This window comes from Carex rostrata, chromosome 5 (assembly GCF_964058835.1).
Source record: "Carex rostrata chromosome 5, lpCarRost1.2, whole genome shotgun sequence".
In the NCBI taxonomy this organism is placed as follows: domain Eukaryota; kingdom Viridiplantae; phylum Streptophyta; class Magnoliopsida; order Poales; family Cyperaceae; genus Carex; species Carex rostrata.
Genome location: NC_135922.1, coordinates 1,796,389 through 1,823,046, shown reverse-complemented (window position 1 = coordinate 1,823,046; position 26,658 = coordinate 1,796,389). Strand labels below are relative to the sequence as shown.

The 26,658-nt window shown below is 35.6% G+C and overlaps 3 protein-coding genes and 1 pseudogene across 5 annotated transcripts; 2 read left to right on the top strand and 2 right to left on the bottom strand.

Annotated features, from left to right (window-relative positions):
* Positions 1-614: 614 nt before the first annotated feature.
* Positions 615-3,553, bottom strand: LOC144554506 (disease resistance protein RGA2-like). The gene has a single exon (XM_078302820.1). It carries the CDS (start codon positions 3,548-3,550, stop codon positions 755-757), a length of 2,796 nt encoding a protein of 931 aa, XP_078158946.1. The 5' UTR covers positions 3,551-3,553; the 3' UTR covers positions 615-754.
* Positions 3,554-10,529: 6,976 nt separating this feature from the next.
* Positions 10,530-15,456, top strand: LOC144554717 (cysteine-rich receptor-like protein kinase 19). Of its 3 annotated transcripts, none has more exons than XM_078303039.1 (7): positions 10,530-11,420; positions 12,921-13,025; positions 13,140-13,300; positions 13,776-13,986; positions 14,281-14,518; positions 14,636-14,786; positions 14,896-15,456. In XM_078303039.1, the coding sequence occupies exons 1-7, from the start codon at positions 10,544-10,546 to the stop codon at positions 15,181-15,183; spliced, it is 2,031 nt and encodes a 676-aa protein (XP_078159165.1). In that variant the 5' UTR covers positions 10,530-10,543; the 3' UTR covers positions 15,184-15,456. The 3 variants fall into 3 exon arrangements, with proteins under 3 accessions (XP_078159165.1, XP_078159164.1, XP_078159163.1); XM_078303038.1 differs by having other exon boundaries at positions 10,530-11,426; XM_078303037.1 differs by having other exon boundaries at positions 10,530-11,426; positions 12,903-13,025.
* Positions 15,457-19,257: 3,801 nt separating this feature from the next.
* Positions 19,258-22,215, top strand: LOC144554468 (putative amidase At4g34880; annotated as a pseudogene).
* A 652-nt stretch (positions 22,216-22,867) lies between these two features.
* LOC144554716 (disease resistance protein RGA2-like) lies at positions 22,868-25,806 on the bottom strand. The gene has a single exon (XM_078303036.1). The coding sequence runs from the start codon at positions 25,801-25,803 to the stop codon at positions 23,008-23,010; it is 2,796 nt and encodes a 931-aa protein (XP_078159162.1). The 5' UTR covers positions 25,804-25,806; the 3' UTR covers positions 22,868-23,007.
* Positions 25,807-26,658: the final 852 nt, after the last annotated feature.

The following is a 26,658-nucleotide window of genomic DNA, read 5'->3' as shown; positions in this document are numbered from 1 at the left end:
GCACATAAAAGCTGAAACTCATCCAATTGCTACTTAATTAAAATATGATCACATTTAATTTCAGAAAATCAACACGATAACTATTAAGATTACTATCCAAATTTAAAATGACGCTTAAAATAGTTGGAGTAAAATTTTAGAAATTTCGGATAGTAAAAACAAAAAAAAAATAGTAAAATTCAGATCAATCAGCTGATTACTGTAATCAGTATATGCTGTCATTAGGAAAGCTTAACCCTATTAGCTGAATAGGAAAAAATAACTCAGGTTGACTTTTCCATACACACTAGGACCACCAATAATTTGGTCAAATCTGTAACTCAACTGAGCACACTTCTGACCAAGAATCGAATAGTACACAAAAAAGAAACTGAGAATATTTTTATAACAAGTAGGCTATCAGAGATAATTAAGCATTGTTACTGATAGTACAAAGCATAATCATTTTATTATTACATATAAATGCACAATTTTACAAGGTCATACATAGAAAATTCACAATCTCAACTCTCAAGTACCTAAAACAGCAAACAGAAACCCCCATCATCATATTTTTGTAATCACAAAAAAAAAACAAATAGATAGTAATCTAGTATGTACAAAAGTCCATAAATTCAAAACAACAACAACACCAGAATTTAAAATTAAAATGCTTGATGGTGAGATTTACAAGGAAAAGTACTGGTAACTCAATAGAACACCACTTCAATCTGATATATCTTCTTGATGCTATATATTCATCACCTCTTATGAATCAATAATTCAAACCAGCCATCAACTGATCGACACCACTGTTCGTGAATGTTTCAATGACAGAGGAAGGTATATTATGTTCTCCAGTTATCTCCAATTGCCTAAGCAATGGACAGCAAGGCATGGTATCCAGCTTTGGGCATCTAGATATCACCAAATGTAGCAGTTGTGGGAAAGCCAGAGATGTTACTTCTCTTTCTGCCGGATCATTTTCTTGCCAATTCTCTAAACTTGGCATGAATTCCAATTTTAAATACTCCAGCTTAGAAAACATCTGTGATGTTGCTTGACACCCTCCTTGTTCAACCATTGAACTCCTGCTAATTAAGATATTCTTTAGGATGCGGAAACTCCGTAGAGACAGGTGTTGAAGCAATGGTAGTTTCCATACCAATGGAAGTGTTGTGCAATTTGGGCACCATGTCAAAATGAGGTGGGTAAGGTTTGTTAACCCTTCACAATTATGCATCCATGTTGGAAAAAGGGTACCCTTGTAGTCTCTTATTTCCAATTCTTCTAATCCTTCATTGGGTTCAAGACCTTGTAATATTTCCATAGCAACATCAGGGTCTTGTATTCCCCTATCTAACGACAAACGCAACTGCTTTAAGTTTCGCTTAGAAATTAAATTTGCAAGTTTTGCATCTGATGGATTCTTTATCTTTTCTAGATCATAGAGCTCTAATCGGCCCCCGAGATTAAGGTCTTTTAGTTCCTCAATGCCACAACCAATTTCAGGATCAATCATATACATTGCGAGTGTCTGTAGGAACCTGAGTTTACCAAGACCTGGTGGCATGCGGTTCAATACAAAACACCCATCAAGGTAGAGGTGCCTAAGGCTGCGCATGTGCCTCATGCCTTCTGGTAGGCGTTGCAAATCCCGGCAATTATTTAGGTTCAGAGTCTGTAGACTGAAGAGAGTAGAGAAGGATTCTGGTAGTTCCATTAAAAAGCAACAATCAGAGAGATCAAGGTACCTTAGGTGCTTCAGAATTCTGGGGTTAGCATCAATGTAAGAAATAGAAGCACAATGCAAACTTAGTGCTCTTAATGATTTGGGCATATCAAGTGAAGGAAACAGGTGTGAGTAAACTATTGGTTTATTTCGGTCTGCTGGATGACCGAAATCCAATAGTGTACGAATGAAGGAACATCTCTTCATGAGACTAACTATGCCTGGTTTATAGCAAGTAGACACATGTGAGGTTTTGTTGGACAGGTTATTTTGTTGATCACAATTTAATAAAGCACCATACTCATTGCCACTAAAAGTTTGTGCAAGATCATGTATTAAATCATGCATCCTGCAAACAATATGAGAACTAATGCCCCCATTTTCCATCCTTTTTCGTTTCGTTTTAACATCCTGAATGAATCCTCTCCATACCAGCTCATTGAAAATCTCAATCCCCTTTGCCTCCATTTGCAACTCTCCGTCTAATGGAACAAAATCATTAGCCATCCAGAGCTGAATTAGAGTATCCCTGTCAATCTCATAATCTTTGGGAAAGAGAGAACAGAATGAAAAACACCGCTTCATGTAAGAGGGCAGGTGAAGGTAATTCAATTCCAGCGCAGGTGGTATAAGTGCATTTTCCCAAATATTACTCTGCAACACATCCAACCATTCTCTTTTATCATTCTTATAACTCATTAACCCTCCCAAGATTTTTGCTATCAAAGGTGATCCACAACACTTATTAATCAACTGCTTACCGATATTGACAAGTTCGGGTCGCTCATCAACACCCATTCCAAATGCCCTTTGTCTGAATATACTCCACAAATCATCCTCATTTAGCCCTTGCAAATTGTATGCATTCATTGTGCCCACAATCTGGCCAACTTTTTCGCTACGAGTCGTTACAATTATCGTACTTCCCGGACTACCGCACTCAAGCAAGAGCTTCAATTGCTCCCACTTGCCTTGATCTTCATTCGAAACATCATCTAGTACAAGAAGATACCGTTTCTCGGTTAATTTTGCTTGGAGAGCTTGGTACTTCATCTCCATAGTCTGGTGGTTGTCCCGCCACAATGACAAATCAATAATTAATTTGACAAGATGGTCGACATCAAATTCGTCAGAGACACATACCCACATCTTGAGTGTGAAATGATTCTGAACGACTGTATGGTTGTAAAGCAGTTGAGAGAGAGTAGTTTTGCCGAATCCAGCCATGCCAACAATGGGAAGGACTGCAACGCTCTCCCGCTGATTAGTTTCAGCTGGGCCCAAAACTATGGCTATAATTTTCTCTAAATCATCACTCCTACCAATAACTGCTGAATTGATAACCTCATAGTCCATAGGCCGATTAACAACGGTCATCGGCTGCTGCTTGGGGTACCAAATTGATAAATGAAGCTGATTCATTTCAGCAACAACAACCTTCATCTTCTCCAAAACTCCTTTCAACAATGGCCAGTGGAGAAAGTTGACCCAGCAAGAGAAAGACAGAGAGAGTGGTACTGGTGTTGACTTTTTCTCAAACCGGATCTCAGTCTCGACCACCTTGCTAATTGCGTGGTACATCAACTCATCGAGCACAACTTCGGTTTGATACATTACATCCATCAGATCATGCAACCATCCTCTAACAGAGGGTTCGGTTTTGCTGCGCTCCTCTGCATCAGCAATGACAGATTGCACAGTCAGCAAAAGGCTGCACAGTTTCTGGCGATCTTGCTCCACACCCAGACCCAATGAAGTGGTGAAGTCCTTAAGGACAAAGTCTCTAGCCTTCTCTGTGACGGTGGAGATCGCAGCCGAGACAAACATTTCAACAGCCATGAGAGAAAAGGAAATGCAAAGAAAAGAGATTGAATTTTGGGATGGTTGACTTCAAACGAATCTGGATCAACTGTAAATATGCAGAACGTCAAGCAAATAAATTGTAAAACTGGGCTTCAGGCCCAAAGGCCCAGATTCCTCTGGCCCATAAATATTTGGCAGTCCAGTTTTTACAAATTTTTTTTTTTTTTTAAAAACTTAATAGTAGCTACCAAGGTTCGTGAGGGGGAATCGAACTCTCGATCTTTGAATATAATAACTCTAGAACATTTTCCTAACTAATTGTGCTACCTCCCCTTTCAGTTTTTACAAACTTTTGATGGGGAGGTTTAGGCAGGTAAAAATTGTCTACAAAGAACAACACCTTTGTCAGAAATTAATGCCTCCTCTATGAAATCAATCACCGTTTTGTAGTATCATAACATTCATCTACTGACAACAAAATCATCACACTTTCAATTGAACCAAACACTGTAGTTCCCAGCTCCTTACCAATTATGCAAGGAACAGTTTCTTTTTTTTTTCATTTTATCCTAGATTCCTTTTTAAGGAAAAGTAATTGTATTGTGTTTTTGAAAGATATCACAAAACTATGTATACAAAATATGAATGCATCTAGACCAGTTTTACGCATACATCTAGACAACACAACATTCTTTTCCGTATTTTTTCAGAGCTGCAAATAAAACTCATTACTTGTGGCTTCTTTGATAATTGATATCGACTCGAATCTAATTACAACACAGTTCGTTTGATTTCATTTTGTTCAGTTCGAGTTTGAGCTTGTTTGATAAGGCCATGTACTAAAGCCCCATAAAATTATTATGGGCTAAGTATCAAGCCCAGTCAACAAGCTCATTTGGGACTGTCGTATGGAGTCACAACCGGCTTACAGGCTGACTCGGCAAGCCTGTTCGCGAATCCATGAGATGAATTTATATCCTTTCTTTTATCAAAAAAAATTTATATCCTTTCCATTCGCACACCAATTTTGACACGTGCACAGACCAGCCCGGTACACCAATTTGAGCTGGTCTGGAACACAACCTATTTTTTTTTTCTTAAAGAATAAATCCAATCAGAATTCATTCAAATAATTTTTTAATCCATTCAAACAATTTTGGTGGGACCCACTAAGATTTAAAAATATTCTTTTACCAATCAATATATTATGTGTTCCATGATTTTGCCGGTTTTTCTATTAAAAGGAAAAATAAAAATAAAATATCAATAATGGAAAACCGTTTCGCTAGATTTTGAAATATAGAAAAATCGTTATGGTTTATAATGTTAATTTGTAATAATCTAGAAGTCAATAATACGATAATTTATCATAAAGCTTTGTTCATGAATTGAATGTTTATTTATATATCATTTTGTTGCCTTGAGTATTATTGAATTTATGGATCATTTCGAGTTCATGACTGAAATTGTGAAACTCCATAATATAGATAATATATACTCTTAAAAAGTCACTGACCAAGGTAATTAGCAGGAACACTAATTACCGCGATAAAGTTAGTATGTGGATTAAAAGATGGTTAAGTTTTACAAACCACCTGACACGAGATGTCATTTTAATCACATAGATACATGTTCTAGGAACATGGTATTTGACAGACCCCGAATGAAACATTAAATAGAATTGTGTTCGTGTCATTTATGTTTTCATTCAGTGTCAAGTTCTACAGTATGAGGTATTTATCGTTCCCACTAAGAAATATGTATGTGTGAGTGTTATCTAATGCTGTCCGTAAAAAGCAGTCATAACGGTAGCATTTCCATATGTATAGCTTAGCTGAGGAAATGATAGTTTACCAAGAATACTATTTGTCCCTCGTATCTCTATACGAGCTATAGCATCACTGGGCCCCTTGATAGAGTAAGATTATCTGCTAGCGGTATAATTACAAGAGTAATTATATTTGATAATCTGCTCAAGATCAAGAAAAGATTCAGTTAGCAAGGATGACACACATCTACCTTGAAACTAATCTGATAGCTGTGAGACAGAAGAACAGACACAAGTAAATTGTTTACTGGATCGTGATATTGTACTGTACAGCATCATCTGTGTAATTGGATGGTCATGATGTGTTGCCAGATGCCGCTCATGATTATAGAAGTTAAAACAGTTTTAACTCTATTTACCAACATAACACAGATCCTATTGGGTCACACCATATAGGAGTTAATCGGAGAATCTTATTGTGATTGATTATAAATTGGTTATGATCAATAGTAAGATGGTTATAATTAATTATACGTGTTATAATATATGTATAATATATGTATATTACATGAGGAGGGATCAAGTTACAACATTTTTTGAGTTACAACAAGTTACAACAAGCATTATTTACATTTTCAGAGTTCAAATCATCGATCCAAACCGTTAGATGTGATTTCTACAATAAAATGTGCTTGAAGACCAAATTTTACATTTTTTGAAATTTTTTTACTATTTATTATGGTGGGTACAAAAACTAGTCAAATTCATACCATTGAATTTTGTACCCATCTTAATAAATAGTAAAAAAAATTCAAAAAATGTAAAATTTGGTCTCCAAGCACATTTTATTGTAGAAATTACATCTAACGGTTTGGATCGACGATTTGGACTTTGAAAATTAATGTTGTAACTTGATCCCTCCTCATATTACATATACATATAAGATAAATGCTAATGATTATTAAAAAAAATTATCAAATGTCAATCTAATCACTAAATATTATCACCATATTAAAACTTAATAGTACACCAAGTCACTATTTTATTCACATTTGTGGCTATTTTTGAGATATAGAAAACAATTAAAGTTTAACAACGTCAATAACAATATTTGTGGCTATTTTTGAGATGCCACCCGTAAGTTTGTAATTAAATTTAATATGAAATCTCGTTAATGTTTTAGTGTTGTCGAAAAAAACTGATTATTTTTCTATTAAAATGTTATAAACATTATATGTTTATAAGTGAAAAAAAATGTTATATGTTAATAAGTGAAAAAGAAATGTTAATTGACTCATTTTTTTAAGTTTAAAGAATTCAAGTATTTGAAATCGGAATTTTTTAAGAGGGTGGGGGGAATTTCCGAATTTTTTTTTCTTCTTTTTTCTGTTTTTTTTTTTTCTTGATTTGAACTGTTGAGGGGGGGAGGGGGGCGGGGTTTTGAAAAAAATTGAAATTTTTTTCAAAAAATGGATACAACAAGTATAGGGTACACGAGTACGGGTACAACGGGCGGGCACGGGTACAACGGGTAACTGGTACAACGAGCAAGCACGGGTTCACTCGGCACTACTACAAAAATGGTCATTGTACACTGCACATTGTACACGGATTTGATAATTTTACCTAAAAACCGTGGAGAAATTGTAATTTTTTGGAAGCCCGAAATATCTGTGGGATCTCTACACGGTTGTTTATTAAAGAATCAGTGTAGAAAGCCTTGAGAGAGCTACACGGACGTTTATTAGGAACTGTACACGGATTATTATTTAAATAACAGTGTAGAAAGCTTTAAGAGAGCTACACGGATATTTATTAAAGAACCGTGTAGAAAGGTAAGAATTGTACACGGATGTTTGTTTAAATAGCAGTGTAGAAAACTTGAGAGAGCAACACGGACGTTTAATAAAGAGCCGTGTAGAAAGGTGAAAATTGTACACGGTTTTTTGTTTAAATAACAGTATAGAAAGCCTTGAGAGAGCTACACGGATTTTTAAGTAAAAAATCCGTGTAGAAAGGTTATTCTAGGGTTTTGGTTATATAAAAGACCTCCTTCTAGCAGCGCCGTTTTGATCAATTAATACTCTCTCTCTCTCTCTCCTTCCAGAAGTGTCATTCTGATTTCTGTGCACAAAGAGCTAGGATCTGAGATCTTTGAAGTTAATTTGTATTTCTCCTCTCTATCTTGCTAAGCTTAGTCATGTATATATATATATATATATTTCTCTTTTCTGTTACTAGCTTATTATTGCTTATTTAGGTCAATTATTAATTAATGCATGCATGCTTGATTTGTTAAGATAATGTAAATAATTAGTGTAATGTGGACCATTTTTTGAAAGTGAGAAGTAAAGAAAACGCCTAAGGTCTCCATCATCAGATCTGAGAAAAACCGTTGAAGATCAGTACTAACGCTTTAGCCTAAAGATGTCTGCACTTCAGAACTGTAAGATTTAAATTACTTTGCTATTTTATTTTGAATTTACAGATTCTGGATTGCTTGTGTTTTTTTAATTGCAAAACACGTCATGAATTATTAAGACTATCATTTGGTATCAGAGCCATCGTAAATTCATATAAGATGCAATAATTTTTTTTTACGAAATTGATTTTCAATGGTTCGTATAAAAGCTAGACAGATTCGACTAATTTTATATATAAACATTTTCTTATAATTTTGGATGAAAATTTTAAAGGAGAATTTTTATTCCCTATTATGTATGCACATATATGTTGATCAATGGATTCTTATTGGAGATGCAATATGTTGGAGACCTTTAACCAAGAGGCATCATGTCATGGATCACATGGGAGCTCCTTTTTTGGTATGTTGGATCTAATACGCCTTAGTTTGTATGAAATTTCGGTCCAAACTAGATCATAACCAAGAGTTTTGGCAATTTGAGCCCAACTTACTGAATTTTGGGCCAAAGCTTGATCATGTGATTACTAAGTGGTAAGGATATAACTTTTGTACAAACATTGTATTGGATCCTGAGGAGTATATGTTATGTTTTATCACATGAGATTGCATGTACAAAAGGCTTTGTATATATATATGTTGCATGAATTGTAATCTTCTACCTTTTCTTGTTACTAACTAATACCAAATTATAATTGTAGTATGGACCAAAGCAAAAGTGTTACATCAAGGAGCAAATTGACGATGTCAGATGTATGTGGACAAGGCAGTTTCAATTTAAATTTTGTAATGCTCAATATGGATTTGTATAATTTTGTATAATTTAGTGTACATAAATTATTTATATTGTTGTATAGTTTTCGAATTATGAGTTTAAAAGACCTCTGTTTAATGTTTCTCTGTTTTGGAATTCTAATTTTAAATGGCTAACAAAATTGGAAGCTAGCCACAAAAAAAAAATGGGAAAAAAAAGAACAATTCTACATGGACATTTAACTAAAGTCTGTGTAGAAATGTATTTAAACATTAAAAAAAAATTGAAAAAAAAAACAATTCTACATGGACATTTAACTAAAGTCCGTGTAGAAAGGTATTTAAACATATAAAAAAAAATAAGAGAGCTACACGGACATTTAGCTAAATATCCGTGTAGAAAGAGTAATTGTACACGGACATTTAGCTAAATGTCCGTGTAGAAAGGTATTTAAACATATAAAAAAAATAAGAGAGCTACACGGACATTTAGCTAAATATCCGTGTAGAAAGAGTAATTGTACACGGACATTTAGCTAAATGTCCGTGTAGAAAGGTATTTAAACATATAAAAAAAAATAAGAGAGCTATACGGACATTTAGCTAAATATCCGTGTAGAAAGAGTAATTGTACACGGACATTTAGCTAAATGTCCGCGTAGAAAGAGTAATCATACACGGTTGTTTATGTAAATATCCGTGTAGCTCGGTTATTTTGAGAGCGACGCTGGCAAGCGTTTGTACACGGTTGTTTATGTAATAATCCGTGTAGCTCTCGATAATCGCACACGGGTAAATATCCGTGTGTAAATATTCAGGGATTTCTAAACCCTCACATTCCACACGGTAGGAAATCCGTGTAGCTCTCCTATTTATGTCCGTGTACAATCACTTATTCTGTAGTAGTGCGGGTCCGGGTTTTTTTTCAAAAAAACAGTGACCGGTCCGTTTAATACCAGTATCCGTGTACCCGTTTACTCGTCTATATCCGGGCACGGATATGCATACTCTAGGTAGCTGGTACGGGCGAACCGGTCCGGATTGAGCCCGGCCGGATTTCAGCAAACCTCTAGATGGACCCAAGACTTCTTTCAGAAAGTCGCGCTGGAGCTTCGCGGCTAGATTCTCAACACTTGCTTGGAAGCTTACAAAACAGAAAGGTCCACACAATATCATCCGTTGGATCCAAGATCTGACGTCTCAAAAGTATCCAGAAGAAAACACGCTATTTCCTCTGTAACCCTGTCAATTCCGAAATCATATCCCCAGAGGTAACACAATATTTCTGTTTACATCTGGACCGTCCGATTCTGATCAAACTTTCAGATCTAAACAAGAATATTTCGTTACCAAATTAGTTGATTTGAATTCGTCAATTCCGAAATCATATCCCCTGAGGTAACACAATATTTTCCCTATGATCAAGATCTTATGTGTATAATGAGGTATTTGGGTATTTAAGAGTGTAAATAATTAGAATTAGATAATAAGAGTAGTTTAAATTAATTAATGAGAATAAAAAATTTTAAATATAAAAATTAGAGTCAATTGACTCGTTGTAAATATGTACTTTATCAATATATTACTAGTTGATATTTAATATATTTAAAGCCATTAATATTGAAAAAAAAACCTACGAAGAATAATCTTTTTTAAAATATTAAAACATATCTCAATAAAGTCGATATAACAACTCTATAGCACTAATTCTTCAAACACAAGACATCCCATCAAAATATTCTTGAAAAATTCATAATAAATATTAATACCAATATGTACAATATTGGTCCCGCAGATATAATCTGTGGACCAATTAAATATAGAAATTCTACTGATTAAATGTTTTTTTTTCGAAGATAAAAATAAATATATATTAAAAACCAGAAATTTAGTACGCGCGCAATGTAAAACAACAATTTCTTTTAATCTAAATAATAATTTAAAATATAAAATAAATATATTTAAATGTTAAATACACATAGAAGATAGAACTATTCAAAGAATTTATTATAGAATGAAAGAATGGGACGGTTGAACTTTTCCGGTTCAAAGAGACTTCTATAGTCAACAACCATTGTGACACGTAATGACCATATCAAAAGAGCAAATAATCATCATGTTTTCAACCCCAAAAGCCACAAACATGGCCTCTCATTCACGTCCACAATGCTCCTTGCTCTTGTTTCTCCTCTTCTTTGCAACAATCTTTCAGCTTGCTACTTCGGCCTACATTTTTTTCAAGTGCTCTGACTCAAACTTCATGAGGAACAGTACCTACCAATCTAATCGTAACCAACTGCTCTCTAACCTTTCTTCGGCTGGATGGCGCACTGGCTTCTCCCTTCAAACCCTCGGAGAAGCCCCTGACCAAGTTTTCGGCCGTGCACTATGCCTCATCCAAATAAGTTCTTCTGACTGCCAAACATGCCTCCTAAATGCAGTAGAAGCAATAAAAACCAATTGCTCAGATAGCATAAGAGCTGGTTTATGGTATGATAACTGCTTCGTCCGGTACTCTGATACCAACTCCATCACCGCTGATGAAAAGTCATGGTCACACACAGTCTATGCCCCAAATCAGATCTCAAATCCAGAAAAGTTTGAAGAAGTGTTCAGCAATCTGATGGGTCGCCTTGCAGATAGAGTAGCAAATTCCACAAATTTGTTCAAGGTTAATACTGCAAATTTTACTGGAAATATCACTGATGGCGTGGAATATAATGTAATTATCACCTTATATGGACTGGTACAATGTATTCGAGACATTTCACCACACGATTGCTATACATGCCTAGAGCAATATATCGGCCAGTTCCAAGCCAGTGCATATGGGAAGCACTGTGGGGCCACGGTAGGCTTCCAATGTTACATACGTGTGGAAACCTATCAATATTTTAATCTTTCTCTCATCGATGCAACACCCCCTGCCTTGCCTCCTGAGCTCCCTCCCCTGCCAAAGAAAAGTACTGGTATGCACAATTATAATTAATAAAATAGTTTAAATTTCTTCCCCTGTGTGCCAATAACTGGCATAGGAACATAACCGAAAGTATGGAACAGTTTGAATAGTCATATATTCGTTCATTCGCTCATTAGTCAATTAGTTAGTGAACAGCATTTTCTATACCGCGTTTAGTTATGTCACCTGTTGTATGTTTGTGGACCGTACCTGTCTTCTTCATGCTCAATGTTATGTGTAAGTCTAAATTATTGTTTGGTATATTATAACAAACTAATTGATAATTGTAGAGAAAATAAAATTGACTATTCAATGAAGAAAACAAGTTCTTTAGTCACCGCACCTCCCAAGTGGAGGTTAGATATTTGGTTGATGTAGCCATGTGGGACCTCTGGTTGAATGAGCGAGGATGTCTAAATAATGCCAAGCAAGACTATTAATAGTCAACAATGCCCACATCAATCAATCAATTAAATATTGTGGAAAATCAAGACGAATGAAACAAATACTAAATTCTGGTTAGGCCTAAGAGCAAACTAACAACAAATAATAAGTTGGAATAATTTTTCAAATTATACAATAGCTCACAGCAATCTGTTTTTAATAAGCACTAGTTAATACAAAAAAATAATGGGTAAAATTATCATTATCATCAGCTATATCGATTACCCAGGTAGAACTAGTGTTTAAAAATAAATATATTTAGCACTTTAAAGATTTCCTTCTTTAACAGTCCTGGTTCATCCAGAATTATAAACCAGCCATACCGGCCATGAGCTAACTCACGAATTTAGATAGCTGGATCGAGAAAAGGAGGACCCTCTTTTTAAAGAGAGATGGAGAGAAGAGAAAACAGAGGAGAGACAAAACAGAAGAGAGAGGGGGAGGATCCACCAGATTTGATTCCGCTGGATTGCACCCACAAGTTTTTTTACAAGCAAATATAAATATGCTGCTCCCGCCTCATAGCCCCTGTTCTCAGTGCATTCACAATTTTATTTGAACACATGATTCAAGTTGAATTATGAATCCTTACATTCCTAATTTGTCCCCATTTAGTGTGTTGTTTATTCTTAGCAGATGCAAAATGCAGAACCAATATCCAAATTACATAACCACTTGACTCAAAATGCTGTCGTAATAGTCTAATGGTATGTGCTAACATTTATCGGACTGAACCCTGGTTGGTACTGTAGAACATAAGGATCTTAACAAACTCTTGACTCAATATATATAATTCAAACTCTACCAAGCTGTGACAGAAACTTACCCAGAGAAAATAATTATTTGCAATCCAAATAACCCAAATCCGAAGCTTGAAAGTGATCTAACCTGAATCCAACTTGATGAACATCTGCCACATAATTTCAACTTTCTGAATGTATTTATCCACTAGTTCCTTACGAATGTTGAATCTTTTTCTTCAGTCCTCATCTATGCAAAATTGCAAAATAACTAAACTATTGATATCTGTTGATTATTTCAGCCTCACAAATTTCTTCAGGAGGAAAGAGAAGGCGCCTCATTATAATCATCAGTGTATCAGTGGCATTGCTTATTATTGGCTGCTTCATTGGCCTTTTGTTGATCAGAAAACTGAGATACACAGGTTTAGCTCTTTATATAGTTGAACAGTACTTAATTGTCAACATGTTCATTTGCATGAAAATTTAGCTAACACTTTATACCTTCATTAATGATTTGGACTCTGAGATTTCTCAAGAAGAAGAAATGCTCACAAATAACAACAAAACACTGGATCTATGGAGCAGAGAACGAAGTGCAGATTTCCCCATCTTCGATTTCAATGAAATAGCAAATGCGACAAGTAACTTTGCATTGGACAATAAACTCGGCGAAGGTGGATTTGGGCCCGTCTATAAGGTGCTTCCTATTTCCTTCCTTTACTTTCCTTTTTTCTTTGTTATTTATTTGAATTGTTAATTTTTTATGGTAATTAAGAATGCAACTGCCATCTTACGTTTTTTGATTGATAAAAAGGTAATTACAAATTAAAGAGCTTAATGCAGTAGTGACAATAACCAAATAACCCCACTAATTATATTACAAGTATGATTCTATTGGTAATCCTATTTTGTTACACCCTCACAGCCCTTTTTGATCTAATCAATTGAAATCTCAGCAAATTTGAATCCATCGAGTTATATCTTGGACCGTGTCACTGACTACTATACGGATAGTCTTCCTTTTATCAGCAATAGAGCAAGAAAATCATTACTTAAAGTATAGGGAATCATTAAAAGAACCGACAAATTAGAAAAATGTATACAAATAATTTATGATGAAATTTAAAGAAGAATTTGGTTTTATTGTGATTAATTCGAAGTTCTTCTTCTAGGGGGTGCTACAAGATGGACTTGAGATAGCTGTCAAGAGGCTTTCTACATATTCGGGTCAAGGTCTAGTTGAGTTTAATAATGAAATCCAACTTATCGCAAAGTTGCAACACAGAAACTTAGTCCGGCTGGTCGGGTGGTGCATACAAGGAGAGGAGAAAATATTGATTTATGAGTTTATGCCTAACAAGAGCTTAGACTATTTCATTTTTGGTATGTCTCTAGAAACCTATTTTTGCAAGGCTTTTGTAATCTTGTATCAGTTTTTTCCTTATGTTACCATAATTAGAATATTAGTTCCATTTTGCAAAACTTATATTTCTTTATAGGGAACTTTTCTTTGTTTTTCATAGTACTTACTAATTCATCAGTAATAAACACTAGGGTTGTTATTAAACGTCATGCAAGACTACCAAGGAAATTTTGAGTGAGTTGTTGGAATGTAATAGCAAAGATAATTCAAATCATTTTCCAATATTACTGTATTAATAATTTGTTGTATCACAGATGAAACAAGACGAGTACTTCTAAATTGGGAAAGGCGATTTGAGATAATTGAAGGCATTGGTCAAGGACTCCTGTATCTCCACAAACACTCGAGGCTAAGAATTGTTCATAGAGATTTGAAAGCAAGTAATGTTCTCTTAGATGCTGAAATGAACCCAAAGATATCTGATTTTGGGTTAGCCAGAATATTTGGTCCCAAGGAGCTCCAAGCAAATACCAATCGGGTGGTAGGAACACAGTAAGTATATATGATGCTTACTATGTCTGTGAATAAGATAATGAAATTAGAAGAAATATAATATTCTAATGATTTATATCATCATATTATGATGTTTTTCTTCTTTATTTTGATCAGCGGTTACATGGCTCCAGAGTATGCATCTGAGGGTCTTTTCTCAATGAAATCAGATGTATTCAGCTTCGGTGTATTGCTTCTGGAGATTGTCAGCGGCAAAAGGAATGTGGGTTTCCACCGATACGGACACTTTCTCAACCTCCTTGGATATGTAAGCTAGGAGCTCACTTTTATACAAATAAATTATTTGTACTCAATTTAATCTCAGGAACAAAATAGAATTCCTGTTCAAGTATAGCATTTTTTTTTTCCTTTTGCAGGCATGGGTTACATGGAAAGATGGGAGTATTTCTGAACTAATTTGTCCAACATTAACCCAAGTGTCCCAAAGACAGATAGAGAGATGCATTCATGTGGCTTTATTGTGTGTACAAGAAAATCAAGTTGATCGACCCATCATGTCAGATGTGATCATGTTTCTTACCACAGAAACTATAATCTTACCAGAGCCTAAGCAGCCAGCCTATTTCAATGTAAGCGTAACGGAGGATGCAGCGGGATCATGCTCTATAAATTATGTCACCTTGACCAACCTAGAAGTGAGATAATTTTACTAGAAAAGATTACATCAATTACAATCGAAATACCATGCATGTAGGGGTGGCAATGAGCTGTTAAAGAGTGAGCTAGGTCACACTCATACTCAGCTTGTTGGTGTATCAAGCTGAGCGAGCGAGTTTGGATTTTAGGTCCCGAGCTAAAACTATTACTCAAGGCTAACTCGTGGCTTGTCCGAGCGAGCTGAGCTAGCTCGTTACTAACTTGGCAAATTTATGAATTTGTATATGTTATTTCCTGCTATATCTTAAATTTTCTTAATACATCTTATCAATTATGACTAAAATAAAATAATATTTATATGATTAATTACTAAGGAATACTCTCAATTCAATTGTAATTAAACAAATCAACTACTATAAATTAACTTTACAGCTGAATTCATACATACAAATATATCAAAAATTCTAAATTCATATAAACATATGCACATAATAAATTCATGCATATCAAATCAAACAAATTCATACAAATTAACTTAATTGTTTATAATTAATTCACACATATTCCATACAAAATTACTAATTAACTTAAACACAGTCCAAAGTACAATTGTCATAACATTGGCTATAACATCCATAGACCATAATATCTCCAATATGAAGTGAATGAATCTGATTAAACTATTAAACTATGTATATTAAATAGCCCGTTAATAACTGAACTGGCTTGTGTCGAGCCAGACCAAACTACATAACAGCTCAATTCATTCTTTCCTTTCTTTCTATTTCGTCCTGTTTCCTTTCTTGTCTATTTACCGTTGTTTTTCTTTCCTTTTTTGATGAGTATTCAAACAATTCTCTAAGCCTTCAACATTATATATAATTTGTAATGTAGATTGTAAAGATTATGTGATGTACATCAATAAAGCAATTAATCCATTCAATTAGATTAATTTTCACATGGTATCAAGCAATGATCGATAAAGATCAACTACATACTGATAAAAGATAATTACATTCCAGTAAATAGGCTTTGCCAAAATTAATCAAAGTGGCTCATACTCAACCTCCAGCCAGAGACAACGGCACGGCACTCACGATGGCTCCGGCCAGCAAATAATACAGTCAACCGTTGAGGCCACTCTCCATTTTCCATTCGTCAGGAAGAAAGTTCGGAAGTATTTTTTTTATGGTTGCCGGCTTAGCCAGAAATAATTATTGATAAAAAAAACAGTTTAATTACATAATAGAAGATAAAAGAAAAAAAAAATAACACAAGCAATATAAATGTAATGGTTGCTCTCTCTAACTATACACACACTGAGCCAACCGCTGACATCTCTCATATTAATTTATTTACATCTCATTGGGTCACCATCCATCTGTAGATCTCAAGTGCAGTATATGTTGATCTCCATAGCGACCATGCCCCGCTGGCCAAATGACATCCCATTGAGACCGATGTTGTCTGGTTAATGTTTTACCCGTGGCCACCCAAACCCTTCCTATTCCATCTCCTCCGTGCGGTGAGATATACAGTTCAGAAGTATTGAAACCAGAGAGCCCGTTATCTTTCAATTCAAAAGCAAAGTGACCAGAAAACATTTTTGGTAAATTTTAAATTTTCAGCATATTTAATTAACTCATCGACAGTAGATAAAAGTGTTTGGATCATAGACTCAAGTGCTACGGACCATATGACAGGTTGATTAGAATTGTTACAAACTTACAATTAAATTTTAGCAATAGAAAAAGAGTGAGTCTATGGTACTATGCATATCACGGGTTTTTACCGTGCTACGGCTCTATATTCGAGATTTCAAATCCTAACAGTCGATCCGAACCGTTCATCTTGTTCTCCATATTAATATGTGTTTGGAGACCAAATTTTAAATTTTTTGAAATTTTTTTACTATTTTTTTAGATTTATTAAAAATTACTGTTTTTGGATGGTCCAGAATTTTCAAATCAAGTAATTTTCTAAATATCTAAAAAAATAGTAAAATATTTCAAAAAATGTAAAATTTGGTCTCAAAACACATATTAATATGGAGAACAAGATGAACGGTTCAGATCGACCGTTAAGATTTGAAAACTCGAATATAGAGCCGTAGCACGGTAACAACCCGTGATATGCATAGTACCATAGACTCACTCATAGAAAAATATCAAAAAGGCTTATGTTTCCGTAGCACAAGTACCAATACAAGGCATAGTTGAAAAAAAAAATTTGGAAAAACATTTACCAATGTATTGTATATGCCACCTTTTACTTAACCTATTTTCCATTAGCAAAATCACACAAGAATTGAATTGCAACGTAACATTCACTTATAATTTATTCAGATTCTGATGTGGCACCGAACCGGGAGCCAACTAATTTTGGTATTTCACCGGTGAGTTCATTGTTTGACACGTTAAAAGATGTTAAACCCGGTATCTGAGCTAGTAGAGATGGAATGGAGTCATATTTATATTATACAGTTTTCTCTGTCCTGTACGTACTCCAACAGTACTCCGACCTATGTCTCTAGTACCGTAGGTGCTGTTCAGCAACATCTCTTAATTCGTATTAGGATTAAGTTTTAAGGAGACTTAAAGAACCGACGTTTGGTTATCTTAATCCGTGATTGATAGCTAAGAAAGTTAAAAGAAGTAGAGATACCTTAAGGCCCGAACAGATGATTAAGATTCAGAAAAAAAAAAAGCTAGAAGCTAAAAGAGACTCCTTTAATTTTAAAGAGACTTAAGGAAGTGTATGTAGCGTGTACTGAGGAGCTGCTTAAAATAAAAGGTTGAGATCAAACAAATACATCCCAGAGGCATAGGTGATTTAATTTTTTTTTTTTTTGAAAACTTAATTAACAGCTGCTGCTAAGCGCAGGTGATTTAATTTTATAGTCACCTCAGGTGATATGATCGAATTCATCAGGATTTGGAAGCATAAATTAACTATCAAAAATATAATGACTAATTTTGTATTGAATTAGATTTACCTTATATATAAATGAATATTTATTAGTAAATAATTTAATAATATTTGGCTATATGCTTAAAGCTGAAAAGATATATGCAAATGCTGCGCATCGGAGTAATACATTAAAAATATATAGACGCAGCCACAGAAGATCTGAAGAAATTCCACGCGGGAATGGCACTACGGTAGTAAAAAGGTAGGTAACTATTTTAACGGAGAGGATTCCATTTCATGCAGCGCAAAAACCTTGTGCGTCACTGCATAATTTAATAATGTTTACACTGCATGAAGTGAACACTGCCCTGTTAAATCTCTATCCTAAAAAGGCTCTCCGATCCAACTCCAAGCCCCAAATTTCCCACACGGTTGTCGGAAAAAGTAGTCCATCCCGAATTCAAGTGAGAATCTGAATCTTAATCATCTGTTCGGGAAAAGTAGTCCATCACACGGAAAAAGTAGTCCCCAAATTACCCATTACCGTAGATTCATTATTTGAATCTGCAAACTCGTTCAGATCCTAAACTCATAATGTGAGTTCTGAATTGGTTCAAGTGAGAAATCCAGAGCCTCCCAGCTTTTTTTTTATAGCTTCTTGAGCGCTTTGATTATTGTTGTTTAAAATTGTGGGATTAATATGAGAATGCAAACCGGATTGGGGCAGCACTGCAGCAACTAACACTTGCGAATAGAGCTCTCCAGCACTTTTCCTTTCTATTTAATATGGGCAGCACACTTTTTACTTTCTACTTGATATGGGCTACATGGGAATTTGTGAAATGGGCTCCCAACAAACCAATAGAACATTAATATTATACTCTTCTGTCCAATTTAATGTTCAATATATATGGGTTTTGTTAAATACGCTGCAAAATTTTAATATTTCATATAATATGTATATTAAATATTAAATATTTAATAAATAAACTGCATATGTGATATACAGTAACCTTCTGCATACATAATCAAAACCGCATTTTATAACATTACAAAAGAGATCTATATATGGTCCGATCTAAACGCAATTATTTTGCTACCTCAGAGTATATGAACTTAGTCGGGACCGCACACTAGATTGCCAAGAGCGAGAAACAGAAAAAAAAATATATATATTACTAGTCGTTCCCAATGTGACAATGTCTTCCGCAATGACCTTCGACTTCACTGAAGCCACTGTAGACTCCATCCATGAAGCATTCACAAACTGCTCTCTCACCTCCGTGCAACTCGTTCAACATTACCTTTCTATGATCCCAAATCTCAACCCGCTTCTTCATGCAATCATTAAAGCCAACCCAGATGCGTTGACTCAAGCTGCCCGTGTCAATCTCGACCGGGAAAGAAACTGTTCTAACCAAAACAGGTAATCGATCTAGTCAGACTAGTCTGGTACAGCCGTACAAGGTTAAATTCATGGTTTGAAAACTCGGCCAAGTCAATTCGCGGTATCAGTCGGGTCCAATTTGAGTTTCACCTGACTCTCACGCCCATGCTAGTTTTTCATCAAAACTCGGTTGAACTGTGTATGAATCGACTGAGTTATCCAATTTTCAAGCCAAGTCAATTCGAGTCAGCCCGAGTCAAGTCTGAGTCAGGCCGAGTCCGGTTATTTAAGTTTTTTTCCTGGCAATTGTTAATCTATGATTTCAAATCACAAAAACAAAAACAAAAACAAAACAAAAAAAAATCAAATTATGCAAACAGAATTTGAACTAAAATAAAAGTTTAATACATACCTTTTCAAGATAATCATGCACTAAAAATTTATGCTGCCAATGTAATCTTGCTTTTCTATGCATAAATTATAGCTAGCTTGCATAAAAGATGTGTTCTATTTATAATGCTAATATTATATTTATATAATTAGTGGATTATTTGAGTATAATCTTTTGTCTGCATAGTTTTCTTACAAATTATTTTTTTTTACCAATTTTTTTCTATATTTTGGATATAAAACAAGTTTCTGCCAAAAAAAAGTCAACTTTTCGATCTGATTCCGATCGATTCATCCGATTCTAATTCCATGGTCAATTATCCCCTTTCGATTCTAAGTTTCAGAACCATGGTTAAATTAATTAAGTGTGCTGCTTTGGCATGTACTTCAAAAAAAATTATATTTTTGTTAGCAGATTGCATGGTATATACCAGTTTTGTTAAAGGATAACATTGGCACTGCTGACAAGCTTAACACTCCAGGTGGTTCCTTGGCATTACTTGGTTCCATTGTGAGTCGAGACTCAGGCATGCCGCGTGCTTAAACGGCTGAGAGAAGCAGGTGCCGTGATTTTGGGCAAGGCCAGTTTGAGTGAATGGGCTCATTTTCGGTCAGACAACGCACCAAGTGGTTGGTGTGCACGGGCTGGACAAGGCAAAGTTAGTTATTTTGCCTCTCTCTCTCTCTCTCTCACACACACACAGACACACCAACTGCTCTTTGCATTATGCCATCAGTTTGTAATTTTGATCTGGTACAGAATCCATATGTGCTGTCAGTGGACCCATGCGGGTCAAGCAGTGGGTCCGCCATAGCAGTGGCAGCCAACCTGGTGACAGTGACTCTAGGGACAGAAACCAATGGTTCAATCCTCTGCCCGTCAGCTGCCAATTCAGTGGCGGGATTAAGCCGACTGTGGGGCTCACCAGCCAGAGTGGGGTCATTCCCATCTCCCCTAGACAAGACTCCGTTGGGTACGCATATCATTTTTTTATTTTGAAGTTTAAATCTTTGTTTACATTATTGTTATTGGAACAAATTAAACAAGGGGAATATTACTGACATTGTATATACCAATACAGCCCGATTTGCCGAACAGTGACAGTGTATGTATTAGATGCCATTGCAGGATATGACCGATATGATGCTGAAGCGACCGGAGAAGCAACAAAGTATATTCCTCAGGGGGGCTACATGCAATTTTTAAAATTGAGGGGTTAAATGGTAAAAGAATTGGAATTCTTAGAAAAGATTTCTTTGATTTTCCAAAGAATTCTCTGCAGGGAAAAGTATTTGAACAGCACTTCAGTATAATGAGGTATGGCATAAAAATGTGTACGTAACATGAGAATTAAAATTCCAAATTGATTAATTCTTAGAATACATCCAAGTTTCAATCAGTGTTTTTCCTCTCCATTTATATTTTTAGCTATGCAATTAAGACTTAAATAAGGACCGGCAAAGCAAGCCTCAATCAAACTTTGACAGCGTCCATTTACTCTTAATCCATAATTAGGCGCAAATTTAAAAAGAAGCAAAGACAAAAGAAATAAAGCAGAGAAAAATATTGGTGGCTAAATTAGATTCAATTCTGGACCTCCTGGTAATTTGAAAATTCAATTAGTTATATGTCTGTTTTACGCATCATTTTGTTGGATTGATCTCATATTGTTTTCTTAATTTAGGAATAAAAGTGCAATTCTAATCGACAATCTTCAAATAACGAACGTTAGTGCAATCTATTCCAACCAAAGTGGTGAAGAGCTTGCACTTAATTTCTGCTGAGTTTAAAGTATCACTAAATGAGTATTTGTCTAAATTGGCCTCTTCTCCCATCAGATCACTTTCTGATTTCATATCTTTTAATGAAAATAACAAAAAAGAGGTATTAATAATAGTAACAAAGAAATTAAGCAAAAATTAGCAACCAGTCGTAAGTAAGTTCAATTGCACTAGAGTATATATTTATTTGGTTTTGTGATGATATATAGTTCTTCATTCATTGGTAACCATGGGGATTGGGAGTCTGATACAAGACCAGTATTTTCGGTGTCAGTATATAATTTTTTATTCATACAAGTACTTCAACCAACATGCATGCCTTGTTTTAACATATTATTATTGTGAATTTCAGGAAAAGATCAAAGAATATGGCCAAGAAACCTTCGTCGTGTCAGAAAGCATGAATGGGATTGGCGCGAAAGAGAAAGATGCAATTTCCAACAAGGCGCAACTCTCCTCGAAAGGGATCGAAACCCTCATGAGAGAGAAGCAACTGGATGCAATAGTTACACCAGATTCAACTGTGTCTAGCATTCTCGCTATAGGAGGAAAATCTAGTATATTTATTCAGTCAAAATACAAATTTCTTTCAGTTTTCTTTTTCCAATGACCAGATTAAAAATAATCAAATCATACAATTAACATACAGCACATAAAAGCTGAAACTCATCCAATTGCTACTTAATTAAAATATGATCACATTTAATTTCAGAAAATCAACACGATAACTATTAAGATTACTATCCAAATTTAAAATGACGCTTAAAATAGTTGGAGTAAAATTTTAGAAATTTCGGATAGTAAAAACAAAAAAAAAATAGTAAAATTCAGATCAATCAGCTGATTACTGTAATCAGTATATGCTGTCATTAGGAAAGCTTAACCCTATTAGCTGAATAGGAAAAAATAACTCAGGTTGACTTTTCCATACACACTAGGACCACCAATAATTTGGTCAAATCTGTAACTCAACTGAGCACACTTCTGACCAAGAATCGAATAGTACACAAAAAAGAAACTGAGAATATTTTTATAACAAGTAGGCTATCAGAGATAATTAAGCATTGTTACTGATAGTACAAAGCATAATCATTTTATTATTACATATAAATGCACAATTTTACAAGGTCATACATAGAAAATTCACAATCTCAACTCTCAAGTACCTAAAACAGCAAACAGAAACCCCCATCATCATATTTTTGTAATCACAAAAAAAAAACAAATAGATAGTAATCTAGTATGTACAAAAGTCCATAAATTCAAAACAACAACAACACCAGAATTTAAAATTAAAATGCTTGATGGTGAGATTTACAAGGAAAAGTACTGGTAACTCAATAGAACACCACTTCAATCTGATATATCTTCTTGATGCTATATATTCATCACCTCTTATGAATCAATAATTCAAACCAGCCATCAACTGATCGACACCACTGTTCGTGAATGTTTCAATGACAGAGGAAGGTATATTATGTTCTCCAGTTATCTCCAATTGCCTAAGCAATGGACAGCAAGGCATGGTATCCAGCTTTGGGCATCTAGATATCACCAAATGTAGCAGTTGTGGGAAAGCCAGAGATGTTACTTCTCTTTCTGCCGGATCATTTTCTTGCCAATTCTCTAAACTTGGCATGAATTCCAATTTTAAATACTCCAGCTTAGAAAACATCTGTGATGTTGCTTGACACCCTCCTTGTTCAACCATTGAACTCCTGCTAATTAAGATATTCTTTAGGATGCGGAAACTCCGTAGAGACAGGTGTTGAAGCAATGGTAGTTTCCATACCAATGGAAGTGTTGTGCAATTTGGGCACCATGTCAAAATGAGGTGGGTAAGGTTTGTTAACCCTTCACAATTATGCATCCATGTTGGAAAAAGGGTACCCTTGTAGTCTCTTATTTCCAATTCTTCTAATCCTTCATTGGGTTCAAGACCTTGTAATATTTCCATAGCAACATCAGGGTCTTGTATTCCCCTATCTAACGACAAACGCAACTGCTTTAAGTTTCGCTTAGAAATTAAATTTGCAAGTTTTGCATCTGATGGATTCTTTATCTTTTCTAGATCATAGAGCTCTAATCGGCCCCCGAGATTAAGGTCTTTTAGTTCCTCAATGCCACAACCAATTTCAGGATCAATCATATACATTGCGAGTGTCTGTAGGAACCTGAGTTTACCAAGACCTGGTGGCATGCGGTTCAATACAAAACACCCATCAAGGTAGAGGTGCCTAAGGCTGCGCATGTGCCTCATGCCTTCTGGTAGGCGTTGCAAATCCCGGCAATTATTTAGGTTCAGAGTCTGTAGACTGAAGAGAGTAGAGAAGGATTCTGGTAGTTCCATTAAAAAGCAACAATCAGAGAGATCAAGGTACCTTAGGTGCTTCAGAATTCTGGGGTTAGCATCAATGTAAGAAATAGAAGCACAATGCAAACTTAGTGCTCTTAATGATTTGGGCATATCAAGTGAAGGAAACAGGTGTGAGTAAACTATTGGTTTATTTCGGTCTGCTGGATGACCGAAATCCAATAGTGTACGAATGAAGGAACATCTCTTCATGAGACTAACTATGCCTGGTTTATAGCAAGTAGACACATGTGAGGTTTTGTTGGACAGGTTATTTTGTTGATCACAATTTAATAAAGCACCATACTCATTGCCACTAAAAGTTTGTGCAAGATCATGTATTAAATCATGCATCCTGCAAACAATATGAGAACTAATGCCCCCATTTTCCATCCTTTTTCGTTTCGTTTTAACATCCTGAATGAATCCTCTCCATACCAGCTCATTGAAAATCTCAATCCCCTTTGCCTCCATTTGCAACTCTCCGTCTAATGGAACAAAATCATTAGCCATCCAGAGCTGAATTAGAGTATCCCTGTCAATCTCATAATCTTTGGGAAAGAGAGAACAGAATGAAAAACACCGCTTCATGTAAGAGGGCAGGTGAAGGTAATTCAATTCCAGCGCAGGTGGTATAAGTGCATTTTCCCAAATATTACTCTGCAACACATCCAACCATTCTCTTTTATCATTCTTATAACTCATTAACCCTCCCAAGATTTTTGCTATCAAAGGTGATCCACAACACTTATTAATCAACTGCTTACCGATATTGACAAGTTCGGGTCGCTCATCAACACCCATTCCAAATGCCCTTTGTCTGAATATACTCCACAAATCATCCTCATTTAGCCCTTGCAAATTGTATGCATTCATTGTGCCCACAATCTGGCCAACTTTTTCGCTACGAGTCGTTACAATTATCGTACTTCCCGGACTACCGCACTCAAGCAAGAGCTTCAATTGCTCCCACTTGCCTTGATCTTCATTCGAAACATCATCTAGTACAAGAAGATACCGTTTCTCGGTTAATTTTGCTTGGAGAGCTTGGTACTTCATCTCCATAGTCTGGTGGTTGTCCCGCCACAATGACAAATCAATAATTAATTTGACAAGATGGTCGACATCAAATTCGTCAGAGACACATACCCACATCTTGAGTGTGAAATGATTCTGAACGACTGTATGGTTGTAAAGCAGTTGAGAGAGAGTAGTTTTGCCGAATCCAGCCATGCCAACAATGGGAAGGACTGCAACGCTCTCCCGCTGATTAGTTTCAGCTGGGCCCAAAACTATGGCTATAATTTTCTCTAAATCATCACTCCTACCAATAACTGCTGAATTGATAACCTCATAGTCCATAGGCCGATTAACAACGGTCATCGGCTGCTGCTTGGGGTACCAAATTGATAAATGAAGCTGATTCATTTCAGCAACAACAACCTTCATCTTCTCCAAAACTCCTTTCAACAATGGCCAGTGGAGAAAGTTGACCCAGCAAGAGAAAGACAGAGAGAGTGGTACTGGTGTTGACTTTTTCTCAAACCGGATCTCAGTCTCGACCACCTTGCTAATTGCGTGGTACATCAACTCATCGAGCACAACTTCGGTTTGATACATTACATCCATCAGATCATGCAACCATCCTCTAACAGAGGGTTCGGTTTTGCTGCGCTCCTCTGCATCAGCAATGACAGATTGCACAGTCAGCAAAAGGCTGCACAGTTTCTGGCGATCTTGCTCCACACCCAGACCCAATGAAGTGGTGAAGTCCTTAAGGACAAAGTCTCTAGCCTTCTCTGTGACGGTGGAGATCGCAGCCGAGACAAACATTTCAACAGCCATGAGAGAAAAGGAAATGCAAAGAAAAGAGATTGAATTTTGGGATGGTTGACTTCAAACGAATCTGGATCAACTGTAAATATGCAGAACGTCAAGCAAATAAATTGTAAAACTGGGCTTCAGGCCCAAAGGCCCAGATTCCTCTGGCCCATAAATATTTGGCAGTCCAGTTTTTACAAATTTTTTTTTTTTTTTAAAAACTTAATAGTAGCTACCAAGGTTCGTGAGGGGGAATCGAACTCTCGATCTTTGAATATAATAACTCTAGAACATTTTCCTAACTAATTGTGCTACCTCCCCTTTCAGTTTTTACAAACTTTTGATGGGGAGGTTTAGGCAGGTAAAAATTGTCTACAAAGAACAACACCTTTGTCAGAAATTAATGCCTCCTCTATGAAATCAATCACCGTTTTGTAGTATCATAACATTCATCTACTGACAACAAAATCATCACACTTTCAATTGAACCAAACACTGTAGTTCCCAGCTCCTTACCAATTATGCAAGGAACAGTTTCTTTTTTTTTTCATTTTATCCTAGATTCCTTTTTAAGGAAAAGTAATTGTATTGTGTTTTTGAAAGATATCACAAAACTATGTATACAAAATATGAATGCATCTAGACCAGTTTTACGCATACATCTAGACAACACAACATTCTTTTCCGTATTTTTTCAGAGCTGCAAATAAAACTCATTACTTGTGGCTTCTTTGATAATTGATATCGACTCGAATCTAATTACAACACAGTTCGTTTGATTTCATTTTGTTCAGTTCGAGTTTGAGCTTGTTTGATAAGGCCATGTACTAAAGCCCCATAAAATTATTATGGGCTAAGTATCAAGCCCAGTCAACAAGC

Excerpts from the sequence above, each read along its gene's own strand:
- LOC144554506 (XM_078302820.1), bottom strand. The coding sequence starts at position 3,550 with ATGGCTGTTGAAATGTTTGTCTCGGCTGCGATCTCCACCGTCACAGAG.
- LOC144554717 (XM_078303037.1), top strand. The coding sequence starts at position 10,544 with ATGACCATATCAAAAGAGCAAATAATCATCATGTTTTCAACCCCAAAA. Across the intron at positions 13,301-13,775 it reads GATTTGGGCCCGTCTATAAG|GGGGTGCTACAAGATGGACT; the intron begins GTGCTTCCTATT and ends TTCTTCTTCTAG. Across the intron at positions 14,787-14,895 it reads TTCTCAACCTCCTTGGATAT|GCATGGGTTACATGGAAAGA; the intron begins GTAAGCTAGGAG and ends TTCCTTTTGCAG.
- LOC144554716 (XM_078303036.1), bottom strand. The coding sequence starts at position 25,803 with ATGGCTGTTGAAATGTTTGTCTCGGCTGCGATCTCCACCGTCACAGAG.